Consider the following 12,448-nt stretch of genomic DNA (forward strand, 5'->3'; position numbering starts at 1 on the left):
AACATTGAATAACATCTCGTATATTATAACGATAACTTTTGACCTTACCATTTCTTGAAAGTATGCCACACTAAGCCCAATATAATACTTTTAACCAATATTTTTAACCTGTATTGATGGATCATGAACATTCATAAATAGTTATCGTACACTATATAGAAATATTTAAAAACTTCCGTAACTACAATTTTCAGGCTTCTCTCTAAATAAGGGAAACTCTCCTAACACTCTGAGTTATCACTTTCGCAGAGCTCATAACACCAACCCATACATACATTATTTCCATATATTCGGGTGTTGCTGTGCGCCGAAGTATTCGCTTGATCTTCAATGGCGTTGATGACACCGGCAAAGATCAAACTGACAATACCGTTTCCCATGTCAATAAATACGCATTTATATCTGTGTATGTGTGTATGTGAAAATGTATAAGCGACGGCTTCAAAGGCAACGACACTGGCTGCCATTGCCATTATCGTCTTTGCTTGCTGTCGCCGGTGGCTGCCCCTTGTCGGCACAGTTTACTTTAAACGGTAGCTTAACAGTTGCTAATGGCACAATTAAGCGCTGCTTATTTGCATAATTGAGGTGAAGTTTGATTTCTGTTTGCATTTAAGATTTTAAAATGATTTACAAACATTTCGAGAATGTGGACAATTATTTAATGGCGTTGTCAAAACAAATATTCACTCTGATGTCTTTATTAAAATTTTTGTGCATATACACTCACACATACATACTTATGTAATGTTTAATAATATGGAAAATATTGCTTTAGGTCAGCGTTGTCCACGGCTTATGCGCACAATAGCGCACGGACAGTGCCAGACACCTCACACCAACATGTCGCGACAAGTGTCTGTGAAAGCACGATTGTGCTACTGTATTCAACTTCGTAGGCAAGCAAAGAAGAATTTTGCGATCAGTTGACGCTAGAATAACCAACACAAGCATAACGTGCACACAGTCACCTTGGACAACACTGCTTTAATTAAACAGCGCGCCTACTTCTGGGTGGGTAAAAATTTTGAGAACGATTTGAGGCATAATGGCTTTGTTTCTTAGAAGAGAATGTACATACTTGTAAATACAAAGTAAGCAGGACTTTTTGAATCCAGCGCCCCCTGGTGGCGTCATCTACGAGTATATGTCGATATGCATGAGTGGTTTCAACGTTTTCAAAGTGGTCGTGAGGACATAAATGACGGTCAACCTGTGGGCCAAGCAAAATTCGTTATCACCGGAAATTCCATCGAAACTGTGCGTGAATTCATCAAAAATCAGCCGAAATCAGCATTAAAATTCATGGAAATGTAATTGATCATCTGCAAAACATCGATTTATCGCATTTTGACTGAACATTTGGGCATACGAAAGGTGTGTGCACGATTTGTTCCACACAAATTGACTGACGACCAAAAATTGCTCTCATCGATCGACGCTTGTGACCGATTATTTGACCAAAAATCACATTTTAACCATTAACCACTCCCCGTGTTCACCTGTTATGGCACCGTGAGACTTCTTCCTTTTCGGAAAAGTGTATTTGCTCTTGAAAGGAAAGCGTTATGTAGACGTATAAGCCATTCAAAAGTCTTGTACTGGCGGCCATACCGGCTAACGAGCTAAAACACACGTTCGACATGCTTTTGGATCGTGCAAAAAGCTTTATTGAAGCAGAAAGAGACTATTTTTAATAAAATAAATTTGTTTTGCTGAAAAAACCATTTGTTCTGTTTTATTTTTTTAAGTCCTGTTTACTTTGGAACGCACCTTGTATAATATTCGCATTTCATGCGGACATAACCTTAAATTTTCTTTGGCCGTTTTTCTTCTCTTTTGTGCTCTTGTATGCTACCTATGAACTTTAAAGTTAACTGTTTTTAAATCTTCCTTAAACATTAACGAAGCTTCTTCAACTACAATTTGAGAACACTCTTAAATTTAAGGGGTTACATGGGTTTACGGTTTTCAAAAAATCGAATTTTTTATTGTCTTCTTAAATTCTACAACTACCAGTATATTTTCCTAAATTTTCAAGTTGATCCAAGTAATAGTTTAGGAGATACAGCCTTGAGAACTTGTGCGCTCGAGGCTAGCTGGGCTAAGAGCACCGTGTTTAAACGCGTTTTTCTCGGAGATGTGTTTTTGAAGTCGGTTGATAAGATTTCTCTAGAACTTTTCAACCGATCTTCATGAATTTTTTACACAGGTCTTTGAGATATAAATCTTAAAACTTGGACAAGTGTTTTTTTCGATTACAACAATTAAAAAAAATTCTGGAACTTTTCACTGAAATTTTCATTTTTTTGTAAAAATTTGTGCCAAAAATTTAATATTCAGTTCTTTTCCTTCGTCCAAGTTACTAGTTAAGGTTTTAACCAAAACACATATTTTTCACTTTAGATGATCCTGTAAGCAGTTAGACTGCCAACGTGGGCGCATCATTATTCCCAGGGGTCACCGCAAATGACGTCGCAATGGTCGAGTTTAAAATATTTTTTTTTTCATGTTTTTTTATGTTTGTAATGATAAAAGAAGAACTGATAAGGAGCATGCATCAGCTTCTTTGTAAAATATGGTCGGACGAAAGCATGCCCAACGATTGGAATTTAAGTGTGCTATGCCCAATCCATAAAAAAGGAGACCCCACAATCTGCGCCAACTACCGTGGGATTAGCCTCCTTAATATCGCGTATAAGGTTCTATCGAGCGTATTGTGTGAAAGATTAAAGCCCACCGTCAACAAACTGATTGGACCTTATCAGTGTGGCTTCAGACCTGGTAAATCAACAACCGACCAGATATTCACCATGCGCCAAATCTTGGAAAAGACCCGTGAAAGGAGAATCGACACACATCACCTCTTCGTCGATTTTAAAGCTGCTTTCGACAGTACGAAAAGGAGCTGCCTTTATGCCGCAATGTCTGAATTTGGTATCCCCGCAAAACTAATACGGCTGTGTAAACTGACATTGAGCGGGACCAAAAGCTCCGTCAGGATCGGGAAGGACCTCTCCGAGCCGTTCGATACCAAACGAGGTTTCAGACAAGGCGACTCCCTATCGTGCGATTTCTTCAATCTGCTGCTGGAGAAAATAGTTCGAGCTGCAGAACTTAATCGAGCAGGTACAATCTTTTATAAGAGTGTACAGCTGCTGGCGTATGCCGATGATATTGATATCATCGGTCTCAACACCCGCGCCGTTAGTTCTGCTTTCTCCAGACTGAACAAGGAAGCAACGCAAATGGGTCTGGCAGTGAACGAGGGCAAGACGAAATATCTCCTGTCATCAAACAAACAGTCGTCGCACTCGCGACTTGGCACTCACGTCACTGTTGACAGTCATAACTTTGAAGTTGTAGATAATTTCGTCTATCTTGGAACCAGCGTAAACACCACCAACAATGTCAGCTTTGAAATCCAACGCAGGATAACTCTTGCCAACAGGTGCTACTTCGGACTGAGTAGGCAATTGAGAAGCAAAGTCCTCTCTCGACAGACAAAAACCAAACTCTATAAGTCACTCATAATTCCCGTCCTGCTATATGGTGCAGAGGCCTGGACGATGTCAACAACAGATGAGTCGACGTTGCGAGTTTTCGAGAGAAAAGTTCTGCGAAAGATTTATGGTCCTTTGCGCGTTGGCCACGGCGAATATCGCATTCGATGGAACGATGAGCTGTACGAGATATACGGCGACATTGACATAGTTCAGCGAATTAAAAGACAGCGGCTACGCTGGCTAGGTCATGTTGTCCGAATGGACGAAAACACTCCAGCTCTGAAAGTATTCGACGCTGTACCCGCCGGGGGAAGCAGAGGAAGAGGAAGACCTCCACTCCGTTGGAAGGACCAAGTGGAGAAGGACCTGGCTTCGCTTGGAATATCCAATTGGCGCCACGTAGCGAAGAGAAGAAACTACTGGCGCGCTGTTGTTGACTCGGCTATAATCGCGTAAGCGGTGTCTACGCCAGTAAAGAAGAAGAATGATAAAAAATTCTAATAAAATATTTAATTTTGTAAATGAACATACATACATACATATTTACATATCTTTATATAACCGCTATTCGATAGAATTGCGTCTATAATTTTAGACTGCAGCTCAGCGGTATTTAGCACCCTCCACACGACAAGTGGCAGTCACGCACTTCGTCCACTCGACTAGCGTGATGGCATTTTGAATAAAAATAGATAAATATATCAGGCTTTTGAAGTAAGCTTATTGAATTTCATAAGGATATACATACAAGTATGTATGTATACAAATGTATACCTAGAACACTCCACAAACAATTTAAAGTTATGAAAATTAACGTGTAACGACTTGAAAATCCAAGCGACTTAATTTATAACTAATTGTCATATGACCACAATTAAGCACACAATTTAGTTAAGGTACTTAAGTGCGGACTTAAGTAGTTAGAGCACATTGGCAAGCATGCAACCAACGTGAATCTTAAGTGCAGCTATGCACCTGCATGTGGCTGTGTGTATGTGCTAGTGAGAGACGAAAGGGGGGTGTAAAGCGTTTGGCGCATTTAGTTGGCGCGCCATGTGTTAAGTATGACTGTTCGTCGATAGCGAATTTCTGCCATGAGTATGCTATAATTAAAGCTGCCGCGAGCGTAAGTGGTAATTGAATAATAACTGTGCTTAAATATATTTATAATTGTTGACAACATTCGCCTACACATTGATCTTCGCATTGCCGAGCTTTACAAGCTCATATCACCCACATGCTTGAGGCGATAAAAATACGCCATGAAATACAAAGAAAAAAGAAAGAAAAACACATCACGGCTGCTTAACTAAAGTAAGAGACGCACATATTGCTTGGACTGTACGTAATACTGGTAGCCCGTTATTTACGGACTTAACTTTGGCGAGCCTCCAACAACACAAAAAATAAAGCTCTTCCAAGCAGAGATAACCTTTGCTGTGTGAAAAAGTCAATATTTGAAATTAGTTTAGCCACCCGCCATAAAAAGAAATATATAACTCTATCTGCCATAATTATTTATCACATTAGCCCACACACACACACATTACGACAAACTGAAGTTAACTACACCCGGTAGTAAATTGAGTTGGTTGTAAGCCGCAGAGTACTAGACCTCTTCGATTCGGCTACGATATACTACTATTCAAAATGTATGTCGGTACCTTGAAAGTAATCTCCTAGGACCCAATACCTTCGTGACAACTTTTTTCCAATCCTCGAAACAGTTGTTAAAGTAAATTTCCGGAAAAGACTTCAATGCATTTATCCATTCACTTTTAATGACTTCAATGGACACCAAACGGTTTCCCCGGAGAGGTCGTTTGAGTTTGCTGAATAGCCAGAAGTCGCTAGCAGCTAAATCAGGCGAATGTGGTGTTTACGGCACGATATCGGTCGAAAATTTGGCGAAAAACTCACGAAGAATCCATGCAGTATGCGACGGTGTATTATCGTGGTTCAAAACTAAGAGTAGTCGGCCCCTAATTCCGACCTTTTTAAACGAATAGCTTCGCGCAAACGACGCATACCACTCAAATAGTATTCCGTGTTGACAGTTTGACCGGTCGGAAAGACATCGGAGTGCACCACATCTCGATAATCGAAGAAAACTGTCAACGTAACCTTGATTTTGGACCTGCTTTGACGTAATTTTTTCGGCTTCCGCTCACCTTTGCCACGACATTTGGCCGATTGATTGTTTCCGGTTCGTATCATAGATCCAAGAATCATCGCCAGTATAATACGTTTCAAAACATCCTGGTGGTCGGAAGACATTGTTTCGCAGACGTTAACGCGAGTCGTTTTTCGCAAAAATTTAGCGATTTTGGAACCATTCCTGCTTCAACTTATCTTAGGAACAAATAATCGTTAAAAATGTTTTTCACTGATTCTCCCGATATTCCAACGATGGCAGTGAAATCTCCGACTATTAATCGTCGATTCTCAAGCACTAATTCTCGACTATTATTTCTGCCGTTCAATGGCACATCGTCGGTCCCAAAACTATTCCACTCACAAAAAGACATCGAAAACTGACTTGATTCTTGGATAGCATCGAAGATGAACAATTTTACCCAAATAGTATGCCAAATAGATAGGAAGAAGTTGTGACTACAGATAAGATTAATTCATTTGAAACCATTTCCTCGCAATAAAATTGCATTCTCAGCAGCGTGAAGTTATGGTAGAACTTCCATTCTCTTCTTCATTGGCGCAGGCACCGCTTTCTCAACCTAATATATTCAACGGGGTTGAGATCTTCCTCTTCATCTACTTCCTACAGCATCGAATACTATTTTTCCTTTTCCTTAACCAGCGTAGCCGCTCTCTTAATTCGGTGGACAATGTTTGTGTCATCGTAAAGGACGGAACCATGTATAAAAGTCCATGCAAATAAGGAAAGTTCTTTGAACCCCATTTACTAAGGAGTGACCAGAAGCGATTATTTTACATGTGGCTCAAACAGCTGACGGCTTTCAATCTTACACCAAGTATCCTCTGGGTGGCCAAAGGACATCCGTTTGCGTTTGAAGGCAAGCTGAAGTGAGAAGGTAAACCATCCCTCTCTATAGTTGTGCGCTGGGTTGGGACCCGACACGTAAAAATCAATACCAATGAAAAGGAAACAACAGCCTTGGATGAAATACCCCCTTTTTCAAGTTAGAACTTTATAACCTAATAAAACTGGAGATTATTTAATAGGGGTACTATAAACCCTATAAAAATAAAGGGAGAATTCCAAAATATTTTGGACACCCAGACATCGTCACCTAGCACGAAGCTAGAAATCTACAAGGAGCGTTCCAAAGTAAACAGGACTTTTTGAATCTAGCGCCCCCGCGAGTCATCGCATTTTGACCGAACATTTTGGCTTACGACAGGTGAGTGCACGGTTTGTTCCGCACAAATTGACTGACGACTAGAAATTGCTCAGAATCCAACATTCGAAGGACGCTTGTGACCGATTATTTCACCAAAAATGACATTTTAACCATTAACCACTCCCCGTATTCACCTGTTATGACACCGTGCGACTTCTTCCTTTTCGGAAAATTCATTTGCCCATGAAAGGAAAGCTTTATGCAGACGTAGTGGCCATTCAAAAGGCTTGCACCGGCATACTGGCGGCCATACCGGCCAACGGGCTAAAACACACGTTCGACAGGCGTTTGGACCGTGCAAAAAGCTGTACTCGTATTGACACAGAAGGCGACTATTTGGAATAAAATAAATTGTTTTGCCGAAAAAACCATTTGTTCTGTTTTATTTTTTAAGTCCTGTTTACTTTGGAATGCACCTTGTATTGATGCATTAACAAATATATTGAAAAAAAATGAATATGAGCCAAAATGCAGCTATTTGACACCAGTTTGAAGTATTTACCTCTTTTTTACCGCTGGGTTCAAGTATGACCGAATGTGCTTTTATAGTATGTGTAAATACAGTATTACATATACCGGAGCAAATAATATATAATTCGATTGACTTATTAAATTTTTGTGTTTATTTATTTTTCAAATTGTTACACCATGGGCTCCAATAATTAATAGGTCTATTGATAATTGAAAAAGTTCTTATCAAGCAATAAACTAGCGTAACAACAACAACAACTTTATTACCGTAATACCAGTGAGCTGTATAATCAAAATAAGCCTAGAAAGAAGTTGATGTGAAAATTCGGTAGCTACTAAATACATACGTACGTACATATGTACAATGTATGTAATATGTGCATGTGTCCGTATATATTATAAAAATGTTCCATAGGATGTATTAACACCTTAGCTTACGTTGGAATATTAAGGGAGGTAAGAATATCAAGAAAAATATTCAGTAATACTTCGATATATTTTTATTAGCTTAGGTGCATACGAACATTGTCTTCTCTAACGCTCAAATGTTAACTATTATCCGCAGGTGTCTTAACTCTCCAAAGCACTACAATGAGCGATATGGTTTGAAAATTTAATCAGGCTTTAGAAAACAGCTATAGGCTTCTAAGATCCCTAGAAACATTTTATAGCTCAGGTAAGCTAAACTAGATTCCGATCTTGGCGAGTTATACAAAGCCGAATTAAAACAAAAAATCATTAATTCATAAAATACGTATGACATTTACAAGTATATTATAATCCATGTTCTTCGATAATTCCTTAACAATTCTAAAAATGTAGTCGCGATTTGACCTTCCCTAATATACACCGGTATATCAGACTTTTAAGATTTGGTCCAAAGAGATAAGATAAGATAAATACATAAGGATTGCACTGCGACCTTAGGTCTATTGGGCTTTCTCCTAAATCACAGAGACTCACCTAGTCCCCGCGTATTGATAAAGTCCAACATACTGCTAGGTATTTGGAAAAATGGATTCCAGGCCCTTTATTCTGCATCTGCAGACTGCTTTCAGGCTCTTTGTAACAGAACTGGCAATTTGCACAAGAAGCTAGGCCCATATTATACATATTAGTGCTTCTTCAGCTTCCCACAGGTATGGAGAGTTTGGTGTATGCGTCTTGCGACTCCTGCACCAATTCCCTACGACGTTTTCGAGCCGTCGGTGTACCATTTCATTGTATTATCTCTAAATATTAGATCTAGAGCGGAATCATTCTATTTAACCTTGCTTCTAAAGGTAACCTTGAACTTCTTGGTGAAGTTTACCCTTTCGGTAATGCTGTCCCTTGGAAGAAGAGCCAATGGTATTACACCACTTAATTTTTTCATCCGCTGGAATGAGATTACCTTACCTCTACCACACCCTTCTGCTGTCATTTGGAGCAGTGTATGTTTGGCTACCTGACCGATTACTAGGTGGAGTGATATCGATAGTTTGAGCCCTACGGAAGTCTGCGAAGCTTTTGAAGCCCAAGCCACCAACCCCCGATCGGTCGCACGATCATGGTGTTCAACAACCTGACAATACTTGGCTTGGAGCCACAGGATTTACCTGCTAATCGATTGCACTCGTAGAAGAGAAATAGTAATAGTCTAAACGATGAGCTTTAAACTCTCTGAAGAAAATCTTTTTGATGTTTCAAAACAAACGTTTTCGAAAAATTAAAATTTTCTTATTGAAATTTTCAGAACTAATACATCGGATTAAAGAATATACTGTCAATATAAAAAAAAAGGTTTGGTAAGAGTAATCGCCTTCCTAGATATTTTTATATTCTACTGAGATCATTTTCATTAATGAGTTATTGACTTTGTCCCAATTTTGTACCGAAGGAAAGGAAACCATTAGTTAAACGAAGATAACTTACAACTCTCTCTCCTCAATCACAAGTGACCCCAAAACTTAAAGGAATCTGTGGCATGATCATTTAGCTCTCGCTAAAGGCTAACAAATATCCACATCATGAAAATAAAAATCCACATCAAACAATAAACATCCGTCGAGTGTACACACAAACTCGTTACTAGCGAAAGCCAACAACAGTTTCACGTTCTTCCTACCATATTGTCACTTGCTCAAGAAAAAGTGAGAGCAAACTATGAATTTAATGAAATTAAGAATCGATAGGAACGCTGGTAGAAAGCTCATTGATGTGGCCGCTTGACCGCTGAAAGCCAGCCACTACAATCGAGTATTGGTACGAGTAGATAAGTGGCTTCCGGTGATGCCGCCAATATAAAGATTGTTCCGCTTGGGCAAGATCATGAGCACTGGTCAGGTGGTCAAACAGTGGTCGACACTTACACCGGTTGAAGCTAATGCGCCGAGTGGTGATCAAAGCGCCAAACCGGCAATGCTGTCAACGGGCCAGCCAAGCGTTTATCATCCCACACTCACCGTGGAGCTTAAAGAGAGTTAATACTTGAAATGAATTTGTATTTGATTATACAGGGGCGGCGAGGTTACACATTTTAAATCTCGGTTAAAGAAATTAAACTTCGGGCTCATCTTTATAAAGCCTTAATTTGAAACTATGGAGAGAAGTACTGGCGTCTGCATTTGTACAGAAAAATTGAAGGACTCGGAAAGTGTGATTTCCATGTGCTTAATTAGCGCCTTAAAAGCTTCAAAATTAAAACTCATTCTCGGATTTAGAATCCCATTTTCTCCGAACGCAATCATAAGTTCAGTTAAAATCCATTAACCCTCCCATAATTTTTTACCATTAAGCAACTCTGAAGTAATTTCTACGTACTTACTTATAGGCAGTAGTATATGTGTATAGCCTCGATTTCTTGCAGATATCTGCTATCGTCTTGATTTGATCACTCGCGTCGCGCGCAGCAAACAAAGCAACTCCGGTAGCATTTCGTATACATATTGACAACCTCTTCCTACAGCTCTTTGGGTTCGGATTACTTTAGGCAAGGCTTGTTCATTTGAAGTTGTGCAAATATTAAATATTTGTGTTGGCATCATCATTCGTCACCTTCTGCAGTTAATGATCGTTGTGACACTCTGTTAATGGTTTCAACGTTGCATTCTTACAGCTGCGTTTGTATGTATACTCGTATATATGTATGTGATAATGTGTAGATATGAGATATTTTCTTACTTTGGACGTAGCGTTATTCAGTTAGGCTGTTAGGTGATCAAAGCCATGAATAATTTCTTCGTGGACGGTACGGCTTCTGTTATTTTGAACTTGAATTGCGCCTGAAGTTGCTTTAACTGGAATTAGCTATGACAAGTTTCAGCATATATTAATATTGATTGATATATGTATGTATATCAGATCCACTTCGATTAAAATTTGAATGTGAGAACAAAATTAATGCGGTCATTCCTTTGTACTTAGCCAAGCAAAGCTTCTCATATTAAAAGCGCTGTTTGTATATAATTTCCAATATCCACATGTGAACTGCTTCCGCTTTAGTGCTCAACGGTTATTGTTGTTTTTATCGCATTAATATTAAGTAGAATCCTCAAGATGGCGCAGTGCTTGGCAACAACTGACGCATCGCGACAAAGCAATGCCAACTACAGCTGCATGATTTTGTATATTATTAAATTAACAATTGAACAACTAAAAATAAAAATTTAAAAAATTACTATATAATACCATTACAACAAGAACAACACATACAATATTGGTATGCAACAAATCAAATAGCGCTTACGATTTCACACACAGCCCGTACAGTACATAAATGGTGTAGCATAATATTACTTCCCGTACTCCAAACTATCTGCCGCTTATTTCGTGTCATCTAAAAGTGATCAATAACTATTTGTTTATATATTTCCACAAGTTCTTTAAAAATATCTGACATTTTATTATTCAAATAAAAAATTAAGCTGCTTCCTATTCTCCTTCTTTCTGTCACTTCAATTCACAATATCGCCAGTACGCCATTTCTTCATTCACAATCAGTACTAACAGCTGTTTTGCAATCATATGTTACTTATGGATGTCACTTGGACTATACCACAAATAAGTGAAGAATCGATAACTGAGAATATTGTAAGTTAATTTAAAGACTAGTTAATTGAACGTTATCATATTTTTCAAATTCTTAATAAATAAATTAGTGTTGTTCTTTCATCGACTTAATCACACATTTTATTAAAAGCTGGACTACGGCACACATACTCATGAACCTTTGATAAGCATTGATAAAATAATAATAAAATCGATAACTTTTCCTTATCACTAACTTCTCTGAAATATACACTGTTTTGTATATGTCATCAGTAAGAATAAACAAATTGGAATTTTTGCATAAATAAACATGTCAACATTCTATTTCGTCATCGTTGGACACAATGATAATCCTATATTTGAAACGGAGTTTAGTACAGTCAATAAAGAATTGCGTGTAAGTATCTGACGGTATATGCTACACCTGCCACCAGTATCCCTCACTAAAGACAATCAATTATTGCAGAAAGAAGACAGTCGTCACTTGAGCCAATTCATTGCACATGCCGCGTTAGATCTTGTAGACGAACACAAGTGGAGAACGGCCAATATGCAGCTCAAGTCAATCGATAGGTTTAATCAATGGTTCGTGTCCGCATTCGTCACTGCCAGCCAGATACGCTTCATCATTGTGCATGACATTAAAAATGATGATGGCATCAAGAATTTCTTTAATGAAATGTACGAAACATATATTAAGCATTCCATGAACTCATTTTATAAAATCAATACGCCCATCAAATCGCCAGTTTTCGAGAAGAAAGCACAGCTTTTCGGGCGTAAATTTTTGCTATCATTATAATCGTTATATAGTTTAATAAATACAGAAGCATATTATTTATAAGTATTTAAAGGTGTATTATTTTCCGAGTTATTAAGTTTGTAGCAACTAGAAGGAAACGTCGAGACTGTCTGTCTGACCGTTGTAGCTGTTGTAATGACAGAAAATCTAGTCATTTCGAGGAATCATGCTGAACTGACAGCCCTTTGGCCGGATAAAAATCTGTCTGCAAGTTTGTGATATAACCATAAATTGTTTGCAAATATTTTATGTTGCTC

General features: G+C 38.5%; 1 protein-coding gene across 1 annotated transcript; it reads left to right on the forward strand.

The window, feature by feature from the left end:
• Window positions 1–11,605: 11,605 nt before the first annotated feature.
• Window positions 11,606–12,236, forward strand: LOC105230042 (probable trafficking protein particle complex subunit 2). The gene is made up of 2 exons (XM_011210611.3): window positions 11,606–11,786; window positions 11,856–12,236. The coding sequence occupies exons 1-2, from the start codon at window positions 11,700–11,702 to the stop codon at window positions 12,189–12,191; spliced, it is 423 nt and encodes a 140-aa protein (XP_011208913.1). The 5' UTR covers window positions 11,606–11,699; the 3' UTR covers window positions 12,192–12,236.
• The last annotated feature ends 212 nt before the right edge of the window (window positions 12,237–12,448 follow it).

This window comes from Bactrocera dorsalis, chromosome 5 (genome assembly GCF_023373825.1).
Source record: "Bactrocera dorsalis isolate Fly_Bdor chromosome 5, ASM2337382v1, whole genome shotgun sequence".
In the NCBI taxonomy this organism is placed as follows: domain Eukaryota; kingdom Metazoa; phylum Arthropoda; class Insecta; order Diptera; family Tephritidae; genus Bactrocera; species Bactrocera dorsalis.

Coding starts and splice junctions, on each gene's coding strand:
- LOC105230042 (XM_011210611.3), top strand. CDS start 11,700: ATGTCAACATTCTATTTCGTCATCGTTGGACACAATGATAATCCTATA. Junction 11,787..11,855: donor CAGTCAATAAAGAATTGCGT/GTAAGTATCTGA, acceptor CAATTATTGCAG/AAAGAAGACAGTCGTCACTT.